This window comes from Antechinus flavipes, chromosome 6, assembly GCF_016432865.1.
Source record: "Antechinus flavipes isolate AdamAnt ecotype Samford, QLD, Australia chromosome 6, AdamAnt_v2, whole genome shotgun sequence".
Classification (NCBI taxonomy): domain Eukaryota; kingdom Metazoa; phylum Chordata; class Mammalia; order Dasyuromorphia; family Dasyuridae; genus Antechinus; species Antechinus flavipes.
The window spans coordinates 77,461,854-77,488,965 of record NC_067403.1 but is presented as its reverse complement, the minus strand read 5'-3'; the positions used below and the strand labels follow the sequence as shown (position 1 = coordinate 77,488,965).

General features: G+C 32.6%; 1 protein-coding gene across 1 annotated transcript in view; it reads left to right on the top strand.

Annotated features, from left to right (window-relative positions):
• The window catches only part of LRBA (LPS responsive beige-like anchor protein), a 745,582-nt gene that overhangs the window by 302,748 nt on the left and 415,722 nt on the right, over positions 1-27,112 (top strand). Inside the window, exon 35 of the mRNA XM_051966352.1 lies at positions 5,447-5,555. Coding sequence (XP_051822312.1) covers positions 5,447-5,555 — 109 coding nt within the window. The remainder of the gene's footprint in view (positions 1-5,446; positions 5,556-27,112) is intronic.

Genomic DNA, 27,112 nt, shown 5'->3' with positions numbered 1-27,112 from the left:
GATTAATTCAGAAGCCAGCCAAGTTCTTGATATGTTTCAACAGTAGTTTGTTTAAAAAAAAAAATCCATCTCCAGATCTGCCTTTCTAGAGAAAGCCTGAAACAGCTTCTCTTGCCTGTGACTCTCCTTACTTAGTCTTTTTTTCTTGTGGAGGAATTTTTGAGGACACCATTGCCAATTTCATATGAACAAGCAAAGAAGAAGTATGAAAAGATAGTACAACCTCACTCCTTTACAGAAGTTGATGTGCAGTGGATATGAAAAATTGCATGTATTTGAAGATTTTTTCTTTATATTGATCAATTTTGCTGATTTTTTTTTTCTTTTCCCATTTCCCAGCTCTGTAATAAGTATAATTTGTTATGTAGGATGGCTCTGTCAGAGAGAAGAGAATGGGGAAAAATATTAGAAGAAATTCTGATGATGAAAAAAAATTCACAAAATATGCTTTTAAAAGGCTCCCAAAAAAGGCTACTAGAAGACCTGAGTACTAATGTTGGCTCTTCTGCTAATTAGCTATGTTACCTTAACAAATGATCAATAAATATTAAGTGCCTGTGTGCCAGGTACTGTGTTAAACACTGGGAATAAAAAAAAAAAAAAAGGCAAAAGGTAGTTCCTGTCCTCAGGGGGCAACAAATATACAGACAAGCTATATCCAAAATAAATAGGAAATTAATAACTGAAGAAAGGCATTAGAATTAGGAGAGTTTATGAAAAGCTTTCTGTAGAAGATGGAATTTTGGTTAGGACTTAAATGAAGCAGAGAAACCAGTTGATGTAGAAGAGGAAGGAGAACATTTCAGGCATAGGGGACAGCCAGGGAAAGTATCAAGAGATAGAGAGTTTTAATCTTGGAGCAGCAAGGAGGCCATTGTCACTGAATTAAGGAATATACGGCAGGGAGTAAGGTGAAAGAAGACAAAAAATAATGAGGAGCTGGATTGTAAAGGACTTTGAATTCTGAGTAGAGGATTCTTTTTTTTTTTTCCCCAATCCGATAGTAATCCACTAGAGTTTGTGGTGTGGGTGGTGGTGATAGTGACATTGTCAGACCTGTGCTTTGAGTAAATCATTTTAGTGGTTAAATGGAAGGTGGATTGGATTGGGGAGAGAATTGAAGCTGTATGTACAGCTAGCAGGCTATTGCAGTAGTGGTGGGTGCAAGATAAAAACTCAGAGTTGTTTTAGTTTGATTTCTCTTTTTTATGATTTAGGTCATTTTTTCATGTAACTAATAGTGTGAAATTCTCTTTTCCTTATTTTAAAAACTGCTTCCAGCTTAATAATTCTATGACTAGTGGCATTTCACATAACTGCTATAAGCTTCAGTTTACTTATTTGTAAACCAGCATAGTAATACTTAGCTCATTGGGTTTTTCTGAAATTCAAATAAGAACTTAATGATTTATAAAGTGCTCTGCAAACGATTAAAGCAATGTATAAATGTCAGTGTTGAATCATTTGGAAATATTAATTTGTCCCAGGATGTAGAGCAGAAGATAAGATGGAAACGCATCAATTTTTTTCCCAATAGAATAATTCAGATCATAACTATATATCTGAAAGAGAAATGATTTTTGTTTGTTTCTTCATTTTTATAATTGGCATCAGCTTTTGAAGACCTTTCATCAAGAAAAAAAGAATGAAAAGTGCTTTCTTTTATAAACTCTTTATAGACCTGTAAAATTTGCAGTTATGTACAATATATTTATGTACTAGAATAAAAGTTATTCTGCAACAGGACATATTGACATAGTAGTAATGGAGTAGACCCAAGAACTGAAACCTAAGACTTTATCATATTTGTTATATAGTGGTGGCTTTTGATTATCAGGAATATGCTGTTCAGGATTATGTTCAGGGATTATAATATGCCTTCAAGATTCAGTATGTCATTGAGTATTCTCTTTACTGAAAACTTTTTGTTTCCAAGAGAACAAAAATATTAGTCATCATTGGAAAAAGTGGTGAGTGACAGGAGATAATTACATTGAAACAGACTAAATGAATTTCTTTCTGTAATATATTGAGGCAGTATTTAAACTCAAGAAGGAAACTTGGATAATGGAGGAAAGATGACTCTTGTAATAAACTCTCCCCATATTGATAACATTAAAGATACAGGCACCACCCTTTTTACCTTCAAAACAGACTTTTTCCATTGAGTTATCTTGGCATTAGGAGTAAAAACAGATGCAAATGAGAAATCAGTGCCCTGAAGAGTTAAGAAATTGGAGAGTTGTAGTTTTATCTAAGCCACACTGCATCTGATTTGTTCACTTATCAAAATCTTACTAAATTCCAACATTGATGACAAAGGAGAAATAAGTAATATATTTAAATATTGGCCACTTCCTTTCACACCAATAATACTTTACCTTTAAAAAGTATTTTCAGATCTCAAAGTGCTTTGTTTGCAACAACTCTGTGAGATAGATATCTTCTTTTTATAGATGCAGAAAATAATATTTTTGAGGTTTTTTCACGATCGGAGCTATTTCAGTCCAAGTCACACCTTAAAAAACTTTCCTCCCTCCCTCCCTTCCTCCCTCCCTCCCTTCCTCCCTCCTTTCTTTCCTCCCTTCTTCCCTCTCTCTTTTCCTCCCTCCCTCTCTCCCTCCTGTTTCTTTGAAATAGTTAAAAGGTAGTTGGTGTTTGTGTCTTTTTTTTTTTTTTTTGGATACTTTTGAAATTAGGTTGTGTGACTCACTCAAGGTAGTGTAATAATAGACCATTATTTCATTTATGCCTAGGAACTTCCTTTTGACTAGGTAACTATTTTCTTTTCCTTCTCTAGTTCTCAATAAATGAAGACATTTGAGGATGCCTGATTTTATAATTATTTTCACCATAGAAAATGACTATTTTGATAAATTCTTCTGTATTCATTTGGCAAGTATCTACTCTATATATTATCTGAGAAAAGTGAGCGTTTTAGAAAATAGACCTCTTTTTTTACAAGAAAGGCATGCTCCTTTTATAGTCCTCACTTTTCTTATTTAATAAATGGTGACAACTGTGTTTGTACTAACACATGTTAAAAGGATAGTAAAAAGAATTAATGGGGCAAAATTAGGCAATTATTGTTATAAGATAGAAGCTTTTGCTTTTGTTGTTAAAACAACAAATTAATTGTTAATTTGTTAATTGTGTTAATTGTCTTGCTGAATATGAAAGAAGTACAAGACATGCTCTGTTAAGGAATTTTCTCTTATTCTGTAAAAGAGGTCAAAATTTCATGAACTTAGCAAAAATGGGGGGGGGGTGACACAAAGTTTTAGAAAAGCAATGAAGTTGGGAATGGAAGAGGGTGTTTTTGGTTTACTGGTAGAGAATGCCCTGAGGCATAGATTGAGACCAGAAGCTACTCTCTTGAATCTAGCAGTCTTTTAGGAAGTCCTTGGTAGTAAAGAGGGAAGACTCTGGAAAATAGGATGGTGGCCAGAAAGGGAATCCCTGAGGTTAGAGTAGGTGTTGGATGTTCAAGAATGTCCTGAAAAAAAGTCTGAGATTAGGCTGATACGGGATACTAGAAAGCCCCTAGAAGAAACACGGTGAAATGATGTCACTTATTTATGGCTGACACCCAATTTTCTTTCATCCCCTCCCCTCCTCTTTTCTTCTATTTTTTTTTTTTTTTCCTAGCTGTTAGATTTCACTGGGGTTGGAATTAGGAAGACCCGAGTCCAAATCTGCCCTCAGGTACTTACTATGTGATTCTAAGCAAGTCATTTACCCTCTATTTTCTTAAATATACTTATGTGTAAAATAAGAATAATGCTAGCAGCTATCTCCCAGGGATGCTATGTGGATCAAATGAGACAGTATTAATAAAGTGCTTAGAAAAGTTTCTGCTACATAGTAGGTACTTAACAAATGCTTTTTTCCCCTGCCTTTTGAGCTGATAATAAATTGTTTTTAATCTTTATATTTCTCTGTAATATAAAGAATTTTATATTCTGTTCCTCTATTGCCCTTTGATGCCACCTATGTCAAGAAAAACAAGATTGTGCAACTTAGTTTGTATCTATGATTGTTGGTCTTTTCATTGTGACAGTTATGTTACGTCCATAATACTTTTAGAATTTTTATAAAAATAATTAACCTAAGCAAAAATAATCAAATCTGAGAGGTAAAATTTTACATACAACCTTTAAGTAGTGACAAAATGGAATAAAATTAATTTCCTTCTTGAGCTCAGGTTTACCTTCATGCCAGGATGAGACATTAGAGAAGCACTTTGTAAAGGGTTTAGACAGTGCACTGATGTTAAATAGAAGACTTGGTTCTGTATTCTGTAGTGTCAGATCTAGATTAAATTTGGAAGTCACTTGTGACACATCAGTTAGATACAATTGGCTAGATAGGATTTATACTCAGCACCTACTATAATACCTTAACTTCTGTGTATACACACACACACTCATTTTAGCAATTGCTTAATAAATCCTCATTTATTCATTCTTGCCAAATTCTGATTACTTACAGATCATTATAAATACTGAATAGCAGATAAACTACTGATTCAAATATATAGAAAGTAGCAAAAATAATGAAACTTAGAATAAGACTAAATATCCAGAATAAATGAGTTCTTACTAATAATAAGCCATCTAAGCTCAATTGAGATAGTCCCTGATCTCCCTCAGTGTGAAACTTCCTGAACCTCTAGGAAAGCAAGCTGAAAATCAGGGACATCATTGAAGATCTCACTGGTTCCCTAAATTTCAACAAGACAATCATCCTTTTCCTCTTCCTGACATCACTTTTGAAGAAAGTCTGAAACTGCAAATGAATCTTTTGAAGAAGACTCAGTTTTCTTAACTCCTGTGATTTCAGTCCAATTCTGTTCTTCCTTCATGCTGGAATATTGTGTCAGCATTCTTCCAATGAAAGTGTATCTTTTGCATTATTTTTTAGGATTGATGAGAAAGCAGCATTCCATTCACATCTTAATCATTGTATCTCATTCCAATACAGTTTTTGTATGCTTTTCCCTTTTAACAGATGTGTTCTTAGGAATAGGAAGTATTATAGTCATAGTTTGGAGTTTTTTACTTTGTTTTGAGCTAGTAAAGTCTTTTAAGTAAGACTTTATGTTTTTATGGTAGAGATATATCTAGTCTCTTGCGGGAATTCATCTCTTCAGTCATTCAAATTTCATCTCTCTAATCTGCAAAATCTACAATATGTACCTGAAAGTGGTCTGCATGTTATATTTTTATTCTTTTTACTCCTCTTCAGTTTGTTTTATTACTAATATATGAAGTTAATATTAATTCTTTTTACCTTTGATATTGGTAGGAAAAAGTTAACTAAGGGTGCAAATTGGTTTCTACATGGGAAAAACTTGATTAAGTGTCTCGAAGACTAATATTACAGCATGTTATTTTGAATTCCCTTAATAATTAACTTAAATTGTACCATATCAATGTGCTTATAGGTTGTTGAGCCAAACCATGAAGGATCACCTAGTAAGAGTTGCAAATGAAGCTGAATTCATTCTGAGTAGACAGAGAGCAGAGGATATTCACAGGCATGCAGAATTTGAGGTAAGATTGTCTTATTATGGAAAGAGGGGAAAACGGGCTGCTTTTGCATAGTAACTAAGAGAAAGTGCCCAAATAAAACCAATTTTAGCCTCACTTTGGAAATTATAAAATCTTATTTATGTAATTTGTACTATAATCAACATAATGTCTAACTTTAAAGTTTTGTCATTATTTTTGTTTAAACTTAGAGAAACTGTTTCTCCCTCTATTTTTATATGTTAAATTAAGAGAAAAAAATAGGGTTTTTTGGGTACATAACAAGTCTTCAGAGGATTATAATTTTAGAAATAGAAGGAGTCTGTTAGTGAGTCCCAATTAAGAAACTGAGTCACAGAGAGGTTGAGTACTTATCACTTAGCTAGTCTTAGGAACAATATTTGAACTCACTTCCTAACTTCCTAACTCTAAGCCTAGTGCCATTTCCATTATACTGTGTGACTTCTTAGGGAAATGAACTTTTAGACCAAAAACATTGTAATGCTGCAAATAACTAAATAGTAGCAAGTAGGTATATGAAAAGAAATACTAGATAAATTCCTAAACTTCCAACCTTAAGATTTTAATTAGAATGAGTTGTGTGTCAGAAAACTATTAAAGGAGAATGTAAGTTCCTGGAAATTAAGGACTATTTTTTGTTGTTGTTCCTGGCTCATATTAGGTTTTTGATAAATGTTTCTTGATTGGTAAGATTAGAAATTTCCCCTAACAATTTAGATATGCAGATCAACTGTAACAGACTTAGTGGTTAGATACATTGAAAAGTTAGTGTTAATGTTAGCGTGTATTTGTACATGCACGTCTACCTGAGTATGTGTGCACATGTACTCACACACACACATACTCACACACTCCCACTTGCTGCTAGTATATTTAAAGCCTGGATTTAAACATAGATTTTCTTCATTACTGGCTTGGAATTTATGTCTATAATGAACTATGTGTTATATTCTACATAATTTAATAAAGTTAAAAGATTTATATTTAAATATATAGATTTTTGAATTTTATTGTGTTTACTCATGGTTTTTTTTTTTTAAATAAGATTTCCAATTGCAGTTTTCTGCATTCTTTATGCTAATCTTTATATTCCTTCACTTGAAGGAAAAGAGAGAAAAATTCTAGAAATGTAAATTATGAAGGATGTTAATACTACAGTTTTAACCTAAGAACATTTTAAAAAGCTGGAATCAATGTTTTTGTATCATTAGTTTACAGAAATAGCATTACATAATGGAAACAATATTAAATGAAGGATTGTGTTACTTTTGCCAACAGACTTAGCTTCTATTAAGATTCTTTTTTTTTTTTTTTTTTTCCTGAGGTAGTTGGGGTTAGGTGACTTGCCCAGGGTCACATAGCTAGGAAGTGTTAAGTGTCAAGAGACTGCATTTTGAACTAGGTCCTCCTGACTTCAAGGCTAGTGCTCTATCCACTGTGCCACCTAGTTTCCCTTAAGATTCTTTTATGACTTTTCTTATCTGTATAACAATATTTGTATCATCTACCTTTTTTGATAATATAGAAATTATTTTGTAAGTCATTTGGTGCCACACAAATGGAAGTTATTATTTTGTTGCAATCATTTCTCTTAATAGTTAAGAGAATAATATTAATTTCCGTATTTCATCTAATCATTTGGATTATACTTTATTATAGTTAAAGTATTAATATGAACTTGTGAGAAAATAGTCATTTTGATATTTTGTAAATGTTGAATTTGTCCTTATTTGATTGACATGATACCATTTTTTCCAGTATTGCATAAATGTTCACATGTACACATACACAGAGACACACCCATATACACACATACATATACGTGTGTGTGTATGTGTGTGTGTGTGATGAAACAGAAACATTTTTGAAAGAAGCTTTTGGTGGCTGAATTTTTTATGATAAAATGTATATCTGAACACTTAGCTACCTTAAGGTTAATTTTATCCTTTATTTCTGCATACACATTTGGATTGCTTCTTATCCTCTGAGGTTTCTAATTTCTAATTTAAAATAAAACCATAAGCACTTTGAAATGTAATGCTTCAATTATATCGGTATACACATTTGTTTAGCATATTACTAAACTGTGTTCTTTAGTAGCTGAGAAAGATTAAAACATATTTTTCCTAGACATTGCTTATGTTTGTTTAAAGGTCATGAACTTAGGTTTCATGCTATGCATTGTTTAATAATATATCTGTAGTTCATCTAGAACTCATTACCCCCTCCTCCAGCAAACATGGATTCTGTAACAGTGCCATTTGTGAGGGTAAATAACTGGGTTGTCATTTGTTATGTCATAGTTTGATGTCAGTTTTTAGAGTTGTGCAGTATATCTCTTTAGTGTAATGCTTGATAATCACTGGAATGGGATGGATAGATACATACATATATATATATAATATATATATATATAGAGAGAGAGAGAGAGAGAGAGAGAGAGAGAGAGAGAGAATAATATTATCTTATTTTATGACTTTTCTCATCTGTGAAGGGAGTGTAACAATATTTGTATTATCTACCTTTTTTGATTTTATATATAGATAGATAGATAGATGTATATATATAGATAAGTACAAGTAAAGTACCCTAAGAGTTCACATTCCAGGCAGAAGGAATAGTATTAGCAAAGTAAAGCCAATCTTTGCTAATTGTTAGGATGATGACTATTAATATGTGAATATCTTCTTTATGGAATTTTACACTGTTGAACAGTGAATGAAAAACAATTGAGTCAGTGTTAGAGGTGATGATGACAAACACAGTAATAGATTATCTGATCTGTTAATGAATCCTATTGTTGTGTAAAGTAATTTGGAATTTTGTATTAAAAAAAAATAACTAAAATGGCATATTCTTTGACCCAGAGTTTGCATTACTAGGTCTGTACAAAAGATAGGTCCTGTGTTTGCCAAAATATTCTTATCAATACTTTTCTTTTCTGAGGTGTCTTACAAAGTTGAAAACAAAGTAGATGTCAATTGAATGAGAAATGGCCACCTATGGTAGTGATAGTAATTACTTTTTATTACTAGATAGGCAGCTAGATAGCTTAGTGGATAGAGTGTTGGCCCTCAAATCATAAAAATCTGAGTTCAAATCCAGGCTTCAGACATTTACTTGTTGTGGGAATCTTGGCAAGTCTTTTAACATCTATTTACTTTAATAATTCACTAGAGAAGGAAATGCCAAACTGTAACATAAAATGAGAAACATGAAGAGTAATGGGAAAACTTATATGAACTGATTTAGAATAAAATATGCAGATTCAAATAAATAATGCATATGGTGATTATTAGTATAAATGGAAAGAACAAATAAGAGCCGCTAATTGGTATGTAATGATAATTGATCAAGATTCATTATCTTCTTTTTGCATGGTTTGCATACACATTATGGACTTAGCTATCTGAAGAGGAATTCACATACTGTAAATGTGCTAAGTGTTTTCATTGTATTACCTTTTTTTCTTGCTTTATTTTTTATCTTTTCCAGAATAGCTTGTTAAAATGGGGCAGAAGAGGGCTTCATTCAGATGGTTATATAATAGATGGCAATAAAAATGAGATCAATTTAATAATTAATAAATAATAAACAATAATTAGTTAATAAATTAATAATAAATTAAATAATAAAATAATGGAATAAATTAATTAATTAATGAGAGAAGCAAGGATCAAAGAGGAAAGGAGAGCAGAGGGAAAGGTGAAAAGACAGAAGGGATGGGAAGGAGAAGAGTTTGGTGGAGGGGGTAAAAAAAAGAGAAAGGAGAATTTCAGATAGGATAAATTTTTAGGATGGGGAAAGATTACTATATGAATAAACATATCTAGAAGAATGACTTCAGCTGGCAAGTCTAAAGAATGCTGAATTTATCTTCAGACCTTTTAAGTTTGTGTGGGACGGGTGCTAGACCCCCTTACTCAAACTGATATTCAGAAGCATCTTCAGATATAAAGTGGAAGCATTTATTCGGGCTTTGCAAGGAAAGGCCCAGTAGAGCCTCTCAGTTCCCATTTCCCAGCATTGTGCCTGGTGTAACAAGCCCAAAATAGTAAATTTGGTTAAATGGCAAAAGACCCAAGTTTTTTCATTGGATGGACTGAAAAACCATTGATCAAAGGTCAGTGATGTTGTCTACTTCCTGTGGGTCAGTCACTTCCTGAAACTTAAACCTAGAGTCTGACCTTTCCTGCCCTACAGCCCTCTGGGAATAGGGATCATGTGACTTAGGCCTAGGGCCTGACTAATCCATTTTATGGATTTTTTGGAGAAATCTTCACCTAATACCATTCAAATTCAAAGCCAAGTTTTGCTGTTTATTATAGGTGTGGCATTGGACTACTTGGTTAGCCTAGCTGAGCCTTGGTTTCCTGAACAACAAAATAACAACAATGATCACTAATGTTGAGCTTACAGGGGTGCAGTCAGGCTTCTCAAACATCAACGAAATGATGGGATATACTGTGTTGTCTCAAAAAATATGATGAGGTTATAAAATTAAGTTCAGTAAAAAAACTACATAGTGGGGTTATGGGTCTATGTTGCAGATTGTCTCAAAAGAATTTGTGGGCTTAGATGTCTTCCAAATCAAGAGCCAAAGATTTTATTAAGCTGCTAAGGGGGTAGTTAAATCCACAAGGATTTTTGGTTAGGATAAAGGGTTCCCCAGGGAAACTCACAATTAACCAGGGTTAATATGTCAGTGGGGATTATGCCATTTACTGTGGGGCTAAATTCCAAGAGAAATTAGAGAGGAAATTACAATAGAGTAGGTCTTTTATAAGGGAAATATATCCCTGGGGGCTGACATCATAACTTGGCTTTATGATTAGATATTATAATTGTGAGGTTATGATGGTTTTGTCAATACAGGGTATTCATCTAAGAATTCTGTAAGAGACTTCCACCTGAGATGGAGTTGTAATAAAGTCCATTTAACAAAAAGCCCACTTCAGGCTGAGATGAACATAGCAGTGCTCCTCCCTGCTTGGTAGGCTGTATTATATACAGTAATTCAGGCTTTGTCTGCCAATGCCCATCTAGTTACCTAGGACACTGACATTTCATCTCTACATCCCATGAAATTGTTTTTCTCTGCCCCTTACAAGATCATTTTCTTTATACTTCTTTACATACAAATTCACAAAAAAACCTGGGAGACTGCTGAAGGGGTAGAGGCAGGGTGGTAGATTAAAGGCTTTTCAACATTTCCCTCCATACAACTTTAAAATAATGCCTAAAATAAAATTTGGAGTGGCAGAGCCAACAGAAGCTTTGGTGAAACATTTTTCCATTCTAAGAAAACTTAAAAAGTCAGCAGGACAGTTCTGTGAGTCTGGAGTAGAAGCCATTTGTAGCCAGCCTTCACCTCTCATGCAGCAGGAGCAACTACAAATAGAGCAGCGATTTGGGAACTCTCAGCCCAGACTGGATAAGGGATCAGAAAGAATTAAAAGTAACCTTTGCTGACACTGAGTATAGCTAGCTTTGCTTTGCAAGTTTATTGCCTATATGCAGTTCAACATTACATACTAGGGCAGAGTCACAAGGAAGCAGGGATCCCAGTCCCCATTTCAAGGCAAAGAGACCCCTGGTATTTATGTATGAAGGAGAACCAGAGTTCTTCATGGGTGAAAAAGCAGAGAGCAGATCAGGAGAACAGTATACATATTTCTCCCTAGTCACATTATCTTGGAAGCACTAAAAATATTCAGACCCCTGGTACTTGCTTAAAATTGCAGCATGAAAAAGCCTGAAACTTGGTACAGTGCTTGTTGTCTTGAGATGGACAGAGCTCTATATTAACATAAAATTCAAAGTCAAGAAAAAGACTGGAAAAATGAGCAAACCACAACAAACTTGATCATATAGCAGGGGTCCTCAAACTTTTAAAATAGGGGGCCAATTCACTGTCCCTCAGACTGTTGGAGGGCCGGACTATAGTAAAAACAAAAACTTTGTTTTGTGGGCTTTTAAATAAAAAAAATTTCATAGCCCTGGGTGAGGGGAATAAATGTCCTCAGCTGCTGCATCTGGCCCACAGGCTTTAGTTTGAGGACCCCTGAATTATTAAGCTATTATGGTAGAAGAGATATAAACTCTGAAGAAGACAACTGTGTGAAAACAATTATAAACAAATCTTCAAAGAAAAAAGAATTCCTATAAGAGTTGAGTGTTAGAAAAAAGTATAAGGCAAGAATTAATAACAGGGAATTAACAGCTTGGTAAAAGAAGCACAAAGGTTTCTGAAGAAAAAAACATCTTATAATATAAAAAAATTCTGGCAAGATAAGATGGCAGAGTCAGTCAGAAAAGTCCAAGCTCTCCTGATTTCTCCCACAAAAAAAGTCCAAATAGCACCTTAAGATGAATGTAGAAGGATTAAAATGAACAAGAGTTGGGGCAGAACCTTGGTTCTATTGGGACAGCTGTAGATCCAAAGATAAGTCTGAGGTCTGAGGTTGTACTTATCATTGTGCAGTATAAAAACCTTCAGAGTAGTGCTTAAACAACAAATTGGATCCCTGGGGCTGTCTGAGTGTGGGGTAATTTCTGCTGAGACAGGGGAATTTTCACCTCTCCAAGATTTAGGCAACTGAGCAGAGAAGATTGAGGGACCCCCACTGATAAGGAACACCAAGTCCATCTGTGCTGCTAATACTTGAATCTGGGAGAGAGAAGGGCAGTACATGCCCATTGGGTTCAAAGCAATGGGGCACCAACACTGCTGGCTGTGTGCACTTGTGTGAAGGCTGAATTCTCAGTTTCAGTTCCAAAACAGAGTGGACAGCTGAAGAAGGATCTGAGATCTGAGGTACCATCCTCTATACTTCAGGACTGCAGATGGTTACAATAACAAGCTGCTATAAATAAATAAAAATGAGTAAGAAAAGGAGAAAAAACTCAAATGTAGTAAGTTATTATGAGAATGAAGACTGGAATTCATTTTCACAAGAGGATATTGAAGTTCAAAAATGCCTTTCCTATCCCAAAGAGTATTGTCAAATAAGTATCTGCCCAAAAGGAATTCATAGAAGCACTCAACAAAGATTTTAAAAATCAAATAACAGAGATGATAGAGATTGAAGAAAAATTTTTTTAAATCTAAGAAAAATAAGAAGATAAAGTTACACCAGTTGACAAAGGGAGATCCAGAATCAAAAGTCAAAAAAATAGAACATGTGAAATATCTCATTGAAAAACAGCTTACCCGGAAAACAGAAGGAAAGGTAATTTAAGAATTATTCAGTTATCTGAAACATGAAACCATAGATATTCAAGAAATTATCAAGCAAAACTGCCTCTATCTTAGATCCAGAAGATAAAATAGAAATTCAGAGAATCCACTGATAACTTCCTGAATGAAATCCCCAAGTGAAAACTCCCAGTAATGTTATAACCAAATACCAGAATTCCTAAATCAAGGAGAAAATATTTCAAGCAGGCAGAAAGAAACATTTCAGATATTGAAGACATATAATCAGGATTACATTAGATTCCACTTTAAAGGAGTAGAGGATTTGGAATATGGAAAATTTTGGAAGGCAAAGGAACTATAAAAGTACAACCAAAAATTACATACCCAACAAAATTGAGTGTTCTCATTCAGGCAGGTGTGGGGATATATTTAATGAAAGAGAAGACTTTCAAGCATTCCTGAGATAAATATCATAGCTGAATAGAAAATTTGACATTTAAACAAGCATAAAAAAAATAAACATAAGAGAATATTTAAAGTTAAGCTGTTTAAATTTTACATGGGAAGATAATACATGAAATTCCTAAGGCTTTTTATCAATATTAGGGAATTAAAAGGAGTTTATATAGAAAGGGTCATGTATGTGTGTTGATTATGTTGGAATGATCTTAAAAAACAGTGTGAGAAAGAGGAATATACTGGAAGAGGGAAAGAAGAGGCAGAAAAGATGTGGTCCAATGTGAAAGAATTCACAAACCCGAAAAGTCTGAATGGCAAAAGGGAAGTTTATTGTTGGCTGAGAAGCCAGCTTTGCTAGGAAGACAAGACTTCTGAGTGACAAACGGTCCTCTCAGAGAAATAACAAAAGGTTATCACTGGGAAGAGAATGTCTTCACAGTGGGCAAGGGTCCTGGTAGGCAGCTGTGCCAAGAGTAGTGGTCCCTTGGCAAAGCATACTACTTCAGACTTCTGCAAAGAGATGAGTTTAAAATTGTCTTTTTATAAGAAACATGAGACTGGGGTTTCTATTGAATGAGATTCTTTCAATGTTGTCATGGACCCCAAGGCTAGATTTCCAACTGAATGAGACCACTTAAGTTTGACAACCTGTGTAGAGAGTGGTCCTGGGCTAATCTTAATGAAACCACTTAATTGCCCTGAAGGGTGGATCTCTGTCAGAAGAGAGTTTTAGGGTTCACCTCTGTCAGAAGGGGGACCCTTTTCTTACATAAAAGAGATTCACTAGAAAGAGTTTTTATGGTAGAGGGGGAAATGACAGGTTAATAAGCAGTGTTTGAACCTCATTCTCATTACAGTTGCTTCAACGAGGAAAGAATATATAGACACACTCTCTTGTTTACAGAAAGATAACTTACACAATTGTGAAAAGGGAGGGGACAGGGATAAAAACAAGGGGAGATGGGGATAATAAAAGTAAGGACAGATTAAGGGATCCAGGAGTTTAAAGCAAAATTGATTTTTGAGGAGGGACAGAATAAAAATATAGAAGAAACAGAAGAAAACAGGATGATACAGAAATAGTGATCAAAACTATGAATGTGAATGAGATGCGCTCACCAATAAAACAGAATTGAATAGCAGAATAAGTTAGAAATCAGAATCTAAGAGATATGCTTGAAACAGAAAGACACATAGAGTTAAAAGAAAAGATCAGAGCAGAAACTAACATACTTCAGCTGAACTTAAAAAAAAAAAGACAAGGATAGCAATCATGGCCTCAGACAAAGTTTAAGCAAAAATCAAAATTTTTTTTGATATTAATTAAAAGTGATAATCAGGTAAATTTCATTTTGCTAAATGATAATATAGAAAAGAAAATCTCAAAAAATTTTATAGCAAGTGTCTTGATAAAAGTCTATTTTTAAAGATGGGGAAAAAACAGGTACAGTAATGAAATTAGTTATGGAACAATAAATTGGTCCAATCATTCTAGAGACCAGTTCAGTAGTAGACCCAAACATCTATAAAACAGGACATATTCTTTGACCCTATGCCACTAGGTACCATATCCTCAAAAAATCAAAGGGAAAAAAAAAGGACTTTTGTGTACAAATATATTTATAGCAGCTCTTAGAAATTGAGGGGAAATTTATCAGTTGGGTCATAGATGAACATGTAGCACAAGGTTGTTATGGATTACTGTTGTACTGTCAGAAATAATGAGGTGGGTGATTTTGGAAAAAAATATGACAAGATCTAGATGAACTGATGCAAAGTGAAAGAAAAGAAGTGGAAAATAAGTTACAGTAAGAGCATTGTTATAATGATGATCAAGTATGAAAGACTTGGCTGCTCTGATCAATACAAGATCCAAGATAATACCAAAGGACTCATGATGAAAAATTGCGGTGATGAACTCTAAATGCACATTGAAGTATAATGTTCTCACTTTATTTTTCATTTTAATAAAAATGTTGCTAATATGGAAGTGTGTTTTGCATAATTTCACATGTATAATTGATATATATAGCTTAACTTTGTAGGTTGAAAGGGGAGGGAGAATTTGAAACCCAAACTTTAAAAATAAGTGAACGTAAAAATTAAGAAAAAATTAATTTTTGAAAGTCTCCTCCCTACTCCCCCAAGCAAAACAACAAACCCTCTTCTCTTCTTTCTTGTCCTGCTCACAGTTAATCTATCTTAAGTATTCTACAGAGCAGAGATAATAGCTTTTTGTAATGTATATATAGATTGTTTGTTAGTCACACGTTTGTATAGTGGGGACTTTTTCTGCAATGTGACATCCAGTTTTTATTTCAAAATTCAAAGAATTCTATTTTCCTTATGTTGATAATATTAATCATCAGTCAATAGGATAATATACTTCTTGCCAATGAAATTGGTGATCTTCTGGGTAAAGGCATGAGTCCAAATGAAAGTTAGATTTATGTTATCATGAATGATAAAAACTCATAAAAATTTTAACATATTGTAATTCAGAAATTTAAGGGTAAAGAGAAGACCTAAAAGACATGGATGTATCAGTTATCACACTCAGTAGAATTCAGTACACTGGGAATTCTTGCATTTTTCAAGGCAAAAATCTTGAAGTTGCCTTTGATTTTTCTACTTCTTTTCTTTATTGAATAAAGCTTTGAATCTTTTTTTCTTTTGCTCTTCCTATGTTATATAATTCCTGAAATAAAACTTAGGCTCTTTAGCTTTTACCTTGGAAAATAAGACTTTGAAAGTCACAGAATTGAGTGGATTTAATAGTGTGCAGTGGGACAGAGAGTAAATTTGTGGAATATAAGTAGGTCATAGATTGGACAGATGCTTAATAATATGGTGGAGCCCTAATAAGGTTGCCCAGAAGATATAGGTTTTTTTTTTTAAAGGATATCTGAATATAATTAAGACAAAGTGGGCTTTATTAACAATTATCATGAGTGCTGGCCCCTGACAGAATAAATTTTTTATCTCAGTATTGGAAGTTGTTTCTGAAAAACATAATGGATCTTGGGTTTGTAGAAGAAAATAAGTTGCTTAGAATAAGTCACTGAACTTATGGGGAAAAAGATTACCTACAGTGATTCTATTCATTTGGCTTCCAACAAAAGGCATCAAATCTTTTATTCAGTTTGTCTTTATTATTAATAATAATCTACTTCTTTAATGTTAAATTTTATTTTATCTTTCTCCAAATACCAACAAGTAATTAGTTCTACTTGTGGTCTTTGTAATTTATTGAACAGATATTGTCATATATCTATTTCATTATTTTAAGAAGATTGTTATGATTTTCTTTATCATCCATGTATTCTTGAAATCTAGGTTTCTTATTACCGCTGGCTCTTGTCAATTTCTTAATAACCTCTCATGACTTTATAGTGGTTGTAAATCATATTCAGCAACCAACTTCTTTGCATGATTTCTCTTCAGTAATTAAATCTAGTATTTCCAGCTACTATAAAATTTGTTGCCCTTTTCTGTTCAGTAGTGCTTCCTCATGCATAAAACTCAAGACTTCCTCTCAGTTTTAATTCGTATTCAGTGCTGTTTTATACACCAAGGTTTTTCAGTAATAAGCTGTGCATGGTTTACTTTATGGCTCAGGCTGAAATATGAATCTTAATGTTAGTACACAGATTGTCTTGGCTACAGTAAGGTCTGGAGCAAACTTGTTTCTTATTTTTAATAATTTTAATAAATATAGATTTTTGTTTTCTTAGTCTGATTAGCATATTTCGGATGATACATAGCTTTGGATATTCCTGTGTTCTCTATATATGAATATATAAATACAGAATATGATTAACATAATTCACATCATGGTCATAGGATCTTAGTATCATAGATTTCCAATTGGAAGGAACTTTCAAGGACATTTAATCTATCTTTCATTTGATAGATGAAACACTATGGCCCAAAGAATTCAAATTGCTTTTCCAAATCAAAGACATTAGTGAAGATGGGATATGAATTTTCTGATTCCAAATTCAGAAGTCTTTGCAATATATTGGTGGTTATTAGAAGGATAGCGTCTCTCTCTCTCTCTTTCTTTCTCTCTCTCTCTCTCTCTCTCTCTTTCTCTCTCTTTTTGGTAAAACCTTTTATTCTGGGACCTCTTGGTACAAATTTATGGGCCATATAAGCATGATTGTAAATCAAATGAGAAAATTTAATGGCCAGTATTTTATCAAATATTTCAGAATCTTTGCTTTTTTATTTTTAGATTTTTACTATTTTATTCAGGAAATTTGGTTTGACTTTGTCATCTAGCCTTCTGTTTCAGGAAGTTTAGGATGCTTTTAAACTTGCAGTTGAGTTGATTCTTAAATTATGGATGGATAGATGTGAAGATAGAAAGAAATGGGTCTATATTTCTTAGTATATCACCCCTAAAGTCCTTGTAAAAGGCTGAATGATTACAAGAGTTTCTTGGATCATCTTGGATTCTTGAAAATTGTGTCAGCAATATGTAAACCCTAGCATTTCCTAAAGACAGAATAGCATAAGATGCATGTTTGATTGGGTTTGCAGTCTTAGCATTAGCCTTGCTAAGTTTGTATAAATTTGTGATCTTTATGGTTAAAGAAATGTTGAATTTTTTGAATATCTGATTTCTATATCATTGATTCTCACTTTGAGTAGGAAATAATGTCCCCATTGATATTTCAGGACTTAGCTTCTTAGATCTTGGATCTTGCTAACACTGGTTCTCTGGGTGATACATTACATCTTCCAGCTCTTCTGTGCCTCAGAACTGGCCATCTCCCCCATAGTGTTCTTATATCAAAGGTATTGCTTATTTTTTCCATACTTAAGGAACTTCAGTGGCTTTCTCCCTCTCTAGATTAAAATTCAAACTTCTCTTTGGTATTTAAAAATCTATATAATATCTCAAATCTATCTTTGTAAGATGATCATGCATATATATATATGTATATGTATATGTATATATATATGTATAGGTTTTATTTTGTTTTTAACATTATCTATGTTATTTGCTGTTTCCCTCCCCTTCTTTCTGTCCTTTTTAGTAACAACAACAGATTATGGAAAAAAAAAAAAAAAGGGATCAGAAAAAGCTTGCACTGTTCCACACTCATCCCCCACCTCTGCAAAAGAGTGAAGAAGGATAGGTCTCTTTTCATATTTATACTTTGGGATCAGACTTGTAGTTTGCAATTTTGCAATATTAATTTTGACTTTTATGGTGTTTGTTATTTCTATTTAGAAACTTATAGCCATTGTATATATTGTTTTGGGGGGCTCAGGTACTTCAATTTTGCATTAGTTCATGTAGGTTCTTCTTTGTTTCTCTTTGTTTCTCATATTCATTACTGGTTATAGTGCAGTAATTTTCCAGTAAAATCTTGTATTATAAACATTTATGCTGTAAATGTTTTGTTATGTATATTGACCCTTCTTTTTTGTCAGCGGCTATCCTTGATGCATTATTTCTTCTCATCCAGGAGCTTTTATATTCATGTAATCAAAATTATCTTTGATCATTTCTAATTGCTGCTTCGTTACTTGGTTAATAATTAATCTACTTTTGTTGTTATTCAGCCTTTGAATTGTCTCTTTGTGATGCCATGGATGCCAGGCTCTTTTATCTTATTTCTTGAAATCTGTCTGAGTTCATGCTTGTGGTTTTGGTGATACTGTCTATCCATCTCATCTTCTTCTCTGTCATTTTCTTTTTGGTGTAAATCTTCCCCAATCTCTGGGTCTTTTTCACTGAGTCTCATCTTCTCATTATGTGATCAAAATAGTTGAACTTCAGCTTTAGTATTTGATCTTTCAAAGTGAATAGTCAGAATTATTTTCTTTAAGTATTGATTGATTTGATCTCTTTGCATCCTAAGGACTCTCAAATGTCTTCTCTAGCACCCTAATTCAAAAGCATTGATTCTGCAGTGTTCCAGTTTCCTGATAGTCCAACTTTTCCAGATATACATTGCTACTGGAAAAACCATAGCTTTGACTATATAGATCTCTGCTTTTTAGTATGCCGTCTAAATTTTTCATAGCTCTCCTTCCAAGGAGCAAGTGTCTTTTTGTTTTATGGCTATAGTTACTATCTGCAATGATGTTTGAGCCCAAGAATATAAAATTTGATACTGTTTCCATTTCTTCTCCATCTATTTGCTAGAAACCAATGGGACAAGTTGCCATTTGTTTTGACACTCCCCTCTTTCACTCTCATTAAAAGGCTTCTAAATTCCTTTCCCTTTTCTGCCTTCAGAATGTTAACATCTGCATATCTGAGGTTGTTGATGTTTCTCCTGACAATCTTTATTCCATCTTTTAATTCATCCAATCTGGCATCTCACATAATGTACTCTGCATATAAGTTCAATAAATAAGGTGACAGTATACACCTTTGTCATATTCCTTTTCCAATCTTAAGCCAATCAGTTGTTTCTTGTTAGATTCTAACTGTTCCTTAGGAAGTTCCTCAGGAGACAAATATGATGTTCTATTATTCCCATCTCTTTGAGAACTTGCTATATTTTATTGTGATCCACACAGTCAAAGGCTTTGATATATAGTCAGTGAAGCAGAAGGAGATGTTTTTCTGAAAGTCCTTTACTTTCTCCACAATCCAGTAAATATTGGAAATTTGGTTTTTAGTTCTTCTGCATCTTCCAAAATCATACTGCTCTTTTGTGTAAATCTCAGTTCATATATTGCTGAAACTTAGCTTTCAGAGTCTTAATCATAGCCTTGGTGGCCTGTGAATTGAGTGTTATTGTTCAGTAATTTCAACATTTGTTGACATTAATTGGCTTTTAGGACTGGGATGTGAACTGATTTTTTTTCCCCAGTATTCATTGCTATGTTTTCCAAATTTGCTGGAATATTGAATGTAGCATTTTAACAGCATTATGTTTTACACAGCTCAGCTGGAATTCTTTCACCTCCACTAGCCTTGTTATTAGTAATGCTTCCTCAGGCCCACTTGACTTCTTTCTTCGGATGAATAGCCACACCATCAAGATTATCTGTGTATGGTTCTTTTGTGTATTCTTGCCACCACTTTTAAATTTCTTTTGCTTTTGTGAAATCTTTACCATTTTTTTTTTCATGCCCATTTTTACATGAAGTATCCTTTGATATTTTTATTTTTCTTGAAGACCTCTCTCTTTTTCTTTCTATTTAAGAAAACCTTTTGTTTCTCCTTGCTATTCTTTTGAATTCTGCATGTAGTGGAGTATATCTTTTCCTTTTTCCTTTACCTTTTTTCTTAACTAGTTGCAAAGATTCATCAAAAAGCCATTTTGCTTTTTTGTTCTTTTTTTTTTTTTTTTTTGAAAATTTTTTTATTGTTTCCTCCTGGAAAATGATGTGAAAATAAAATTAAAAAATGTAACATAAAATAAATATAAATATATAAATAAAAATAAATGTAACATAATAACATAAGAAAAATCAGAGAAATAAATCAAAATGCTTTTACAGTTAATAGGTGAATTAAAATTGTACCTTATGACAGTTACCTGAAAGTACTTCTAGGTATACCTACTAACATCTTAAAGTACTTTTATCTATTAGCAGCTGTATTGCTAGGTACAATTATAATTCTTTTACTAATAGCTGTGAAAACTCTATGATTTGTTTCTTGGATCATCTTGGATTCTTGAAAATTTTGTCAGCAATATGTAAACTCTTGCATTTCCTAAAGAGAATGGCATAAGTTGCATTTTTGATTGGGTTTGTAGTCTTTTTTTTTAATGATAGTTTTTATTTTCTTGTATATATTTGTAATTTATTGTAGAATATGATATTTTGATCTAAGTCTACGTTTTGCCTGATTTTTTTCCCACATTCCCCCCTTGCTGTTGTTGTCAAATAGGGCATTCTCTCCTATGTGCTTCATATTTTCAGATTATCATGTACTGGGTTTTAAATTTCCATAATTTCTGATTATCCCTTGCTTTGTGTTTATTGATTTGGTTCTTTAAAAAGTTTTTTTTAACCAGTACTCAGTGCTATTGATTATTGTTTATAATATCTTTTGAGATTGGTATTGTTACTATCCCTTCATTTCTATCTTTCCCCCTATATTTATTCTGGATATTCTGTTCCTTAAAATGAATTTTGTTACCATTTGATCTTACAGTATAAAATATGCTTTTTTTGTTGTTTGATTAGCATAACATTAAAATATATTAATTTTGATATTATTTATCATATTGATTGGATTGAAACAGTCCATATTACATGATACTCCCAATTATTTGAGCGTTGTTTTTATTTTACTTTACTAAATATTATTTTATAATTTAATTGTGCAAGTTTTGAGTGTACTTGATTAGATTGATAATATCTTATATGTATTTTTAGTTATTTTTAATGGAACTTCTTTTTCTATTATTGCCCCTTTGATTTTGTGTTTATATGCATTTGGTTTTTGTTAACATTTTTGTACCCTCAAATCTTAAACTGTCTCAAATACTTTCTTTACTGATTCGCTAAGATTTTTTTCAGTAAATTATCATGTCATCAGCAATGAAGGATAATTTTGTTTTCTCTTCATTTATCTTTATTTTTTCTTTCTTTTGTCTTGACTACTTTGAATAATATTTCCAGAACTCTTATCAAATTGTAGCTAGTCAAGGGAGTACCCTTGTTTTTCACTTGCATTTCCTTGTTCCCCATTGTATAAAATGATTATTTTTTGTTTTAGACAATACTTTTAAGTCAGTTTTTAAGAAAATCCCTTTAAGTATATATTTAGCAATTTTTAAAAAAAAATAGCATGAAGTTACTTTGTATAAATAGTTTATCAATTGAGACAGTCCTGGATTTTGGATGTTTTTGGCATGATTAATTATATTAGTTTTATTTTTCCTAATTTTGAACTACCTTTTCATTTCTAATTTAAATTTAATTTGGTCATAATCATGCTCTCTTGGTGAATCATCGTTTTGTATTTATGTCATAGGATTTTATTTAAAACTTTTGAATATTATTTCTTCATAATACTGATCATCCACTCCTGGGCTTTATTCTTCTCTGATTTTGTTATTAGGATTAGATTCATTTCCAAATAAAACACTTTAATATTTTTTAGAAAATTTATGTGTTATTGATATTACTTTTTCTTTAAACATTTGATCAAAATCTCCCAACATTTATTAGGACAAGAACTTTCCTTCTTCTTTTTCTTGTGCTACACTTACTATTTTTACTTCTTTTTCTGCAGTTAGGTTATTTATGGTTTTTGTTATTTTGAATAATTTGTATTTCTGAAGGTATTTCCTTCTTTCATTTATATTCACAATTTTAGTAGCTTATGCCTGTCCATTGTGTTTTTTCTGTTGATTTTGTTGTCTTTTTGCTTTTTTCATTTTTTGTTTCATCGTCTTGATTTTCTATCTTCTTTTTTTAAGTGTTGTCTACAGTTTTATTAATTTTGTTAGTTTTTTTAAAGGAATCATCTTTTAGGGGCATCTTGGTGGCGCAGTGAATAGAGCACCAGCCCTGAAGTCAGCAGGACCTGAGTTCAAATGTGACCTTAGGTACTTAATACTTCCTAGCTGTGTAACCCTAGGCAAGTCACTTAATTCCAATTGCCTTAGCAAGAAAGGGGGAAACTTTTTTTAGTTTTTTTTTTTTTTTTTTTTTTTGATTTCTATATTGGCATGTTTTTCCTCTAATTTTTGAGATTTATTTGTGATTCTATTTCATTTTTAGGTTTCTGATTTTGGATATACTTTAGTCACTTAATCCTTTACTTTCTAGTTTTCTGATCTATGTTTTAAGAATATAATTTTTCTCCTGATGACTAGCCTCATTTCAAAAATTTTGGAATGGTTGCTTAATAATTATCATCATTTTTCAGATAATTATAAGTAGTTTCTATTATTTGTTTTTTGAAATAGATGTTGTTTATCTCTATATCTTATGTTTGTTCTACCTCAACTGATTTATTTCATTATATTATATTTTGTAAACACTCTTGTACACCTAAATTTCAGCCAAAAATGCACTGGTCTTTTCTCATGCTATTCCCATTCTGATCACTCTTCCTCATAATATCATTCATGCCTTATTTGTTTATTTTACTTTTTCCTCTTATACTGTCTTAGCTTAGTTGGATAAAATATGTACTTTATACTCTTTCCTACTATCTTAATAATGAGCATACTATCCCTACTTTATATTTCTTTGTCTCTATTTTTTGAGAAGCTGAGAAGGGTTTTTATATTAGGATAGTTGGTACTTTTGTAAATGAATTGGAAGAATAGAAATTTCTTTGAGTGTTACCTTCTGCCTTGGTAGAAGAATTATCTCCAAAATTTAAATAAATCAAGAGTAGCATCTTTTAATCAAACCAGTTCCAGTCCCTAGGATACTTTGCAGTGACTGAAGTGCAGTCTCTCCTTTGGTCTCAAATTCCTGCTTTGCTTATTCAACTAGAGGCTTTGGCTTGGGATAAAAACTAGAATGAGTCTGTCTTTTGCTCCTAGAATCAGAATCATGCAGCAATTATTTATCTAAGAAGTTATGTGGTAATAGAGAGAGAATTGGACCTGGGATCAGCAAGACCTGAGAACATTCAGCTTCACATACTTTCCAGCAGTGTGACCCTGAGCAAATTACTTAGCCTCTGTCTACTTCAAGTTCATCAAATGTAAAATTAACTATTAACAATCACACCTACCTTCCAGGGATGTTGGAGGATCAGGTGACATAATTATAATGCACTTAAGACAGTGCATGGCACATAATTGGCACTTATTCTTATTTCAGTGACTAGATACAATACAGTACATTGTGATGTTTTCTGTGATTGCTGCTTTTTTTTTTCCCCCCAAAAGTCCTTCCATGCTGGTCCTTTGCTCAGTCTGTCCTGGATCTATAAGTAGTAATTTAAAAGCTGGTGAAAGAGCTGCCATCTGGCACCCATTCATGTGCCTAAGGCAAATTTTTTTGGTCCTTCTGGTGCCCAGTTTTTTTGATGCTGGCATACCCTGCACATTGTACTCTTGGCTAGACTGCATTTCCAGTGTCCATTGACTTCTCTATCTCATAAATCCAAACTAGATTGGAAAAATTATTGACTAACCTTTTTCTTGAATTGCTCAATCAGAATTCACACTAGTATGTTTTCTTGGTCTTTGTGGAAGAGGATTGGGAGGAGGGGGGAGAACTGAGCTGTACTTTTTTGTATTGTTGTTACTATGCCATCTTGACTCTATTGTTCTCTAGACCAGTTCTTTTTGCTATGATTTTGGAGGCATTGGGAACAGCAACACCAGAGGAACACAGGAGGGAAGACACAAAGTCTGATAATGATTAGACTAACCAGAGTAGAGGAAACATGTAGAAGAGTAAAATGGTATAAGAATGGAAGATGTTTTGAAACCAGATTATGGGAGCCCTTGAATGTCTCTTGTTTGGATTGGCAGAAAGGAGTCATAACAAAAACTCTGCAGAGTCCCAATTTTTTTTTTTTTTACATTTTTATGGATATCTTTTGTTTATACTTTATCAAAAATTTTCCTATTATTTCCCTCTCTCTACCAGCGAACTGTTTCATGTAACAGTGCTCATTTTAAGAGGGTAAAAAGCAAAAGAAACAGGATTTTTAAAAAAGATTAAATAAAAAACAAACAAACCTATACTTGTTTTCAAAGAACTCATTGTCAGTGGGGAAGCCTGCGTGCTCTTCATTGGACATAAAGCTATCTTCATATTAAATTGGAGATAATCAGCATAAAACATTACTATCTCTGAGTTGTTGTGAGCAAGGCTTTTTTTATAAGTAGTGTTTTAGCTAGAGTTTGGGTAGAAGAGGAAGGACAGTGTTCCAGACATGATAAATAGCTGATAAAAGAGCAGAGTAAGGGAATGGAGGACTTTGAATGAAAAACAGCCAAGAAGCCAGTGTTGTTAGATCAGAGAACATATCCTTGTTATTGTAGACCATTTACTTTTGATTATTTTGTGATTGTCATTCTTTGTGTGTGTTATATTATTTTCTTGGGTCTGTTTACTTTGTTCTGTATCAGGTCATATAGATTTGTCCAGGTTTTTCTGTATTTCATCTTATTCTTTAGGATCTATTGTCAGTAGTCAAAAGAAATTTTCCTTATAGCAAAGAATATTCTGATTTCTTTCTGCTTGCTTGCAAGATTTTACATAGACTAGTTTTTTTTTTTTTTTAACATAATTGGTTACTACAGGTTATTTTATATCAAAGGTAGTAGTAGAATATTTTTTTCTTTTTAAGGTGACCCAAGTAGAGTCTCTGACCATGGCCTAATTAACACTATGCTCTAACTAAGCTAACTTAATAAACCAATTCAGAAACTCAGATATGGTCAAATTATATCTTTTCAAATAAATTAGACATTCTTTCCTCTCACTAATGAGCATGTGTCTTCATTCTTCCCTTTACCCAGTTGTTGACCCATGTTGCTATGAGAAGTATAGAATTAATCTTTCATTTTTTAAGTTCAAAATAATTTACTTCTAAATAGTTCTTCAGGGTAACTAATAACCTAACAAAAAGAATACTTAAGGAAATCTAAATTTTTAAAAAACTTTTATGGTTGTATAGATAGATTCTATAGCTGATTCAGTTAAACAGATAAGTTGGAACACAGAGTGGTCATGTAATAATTTAAAAGATTTTTCAAGGAACTTTTGCTTTTGAATTTCTTCACACCTGTTGTTTCTGATTTTCTTTTTCCTATTTTCTTAGTAAGATGATTCATAGTACTTAGATTTTTCTTGTGATCCATGTTGGTCTTCTGCAGCAGTAAGGCAAATGAAGATAGTAAGGATTCAGACATTTGCCTCTTCTATTTGTCTCATATTAACAAAGGAATATGAGAGCATTAGTAGGGTCCTATGGTATAGCTTTTCATCACTTGCAAATAGCTATGATGGTATCACAAACCACTAGCACTTATTTCTTCCAGAAAATAAATTTCTGAGCTTCCTAAACCAAGAATATTTTATACATTAAGATTTTCCAGTTTGAATGAACTTAAGTGAATAGGTACTCAGTCCAAATTGTATAATACTAGAATCTTATATGTTAAAAACTTTTCGCTGATAAAAGATTATATTCTGCTCCTTTCTTAAGTTCTCTGTCATATTTAATTCAGTGTATCATTGTAAGGTAGCAGTTTTTAGGAGTTAGAAATAATGATTATAATGGGTAGCTATTTTTCCATAGGGTAAATGTTGAACCTCTCAAAATCAGCTACTTATTTGATGATCTTGAGCTCTCTTAGATAGTTTTTAGAATTCTATTATATTCTAACCCTGGATTAATAAAACCATTAATTCTCTCTGCCTTTCCCCTTTCTTTTAGGTAATACAAAAGATATTAGAATACAGCCCAAGTGTGGAAAAAAACAGCATTTCATTTGTAAATTATTGTCATTTATTATAGTGCTAAACTTAAAATCAAGAAGACCAGATTTCATATTTTGCTACTGATAATTACTAGCTGTGTGAACACACTTGGAAGATCACCTAACTTTTTTCAGCCATACTCTCTTCATCTGTAAAATGGGGATAATATATAAATATACACACACACACTTTACAGTGATATCAGAGTCAATTGCAATAACATATAAAAAATTCTTTGAAACTTCAAAGCTATGTAAGTGTTAAGTATTATTTTCTTTCATACTAGGATTTTAACTTTTCTTTCAAAAAAAATTCAAGCCATGAATATGCTAGAAGAAAGTAAGAACAATTGCATCATTTATATATTTGTGAGTAGTTTGCAAACTGATCAAACCAAATATATTAACACATTTTATTAAAACTATAGCATGACCAAAAATTAAAATATTTTACTTAAACTCTAATTTTGTAAATGAATAGAAAATTGATGTAATTAGCCAGTTAAGACAAG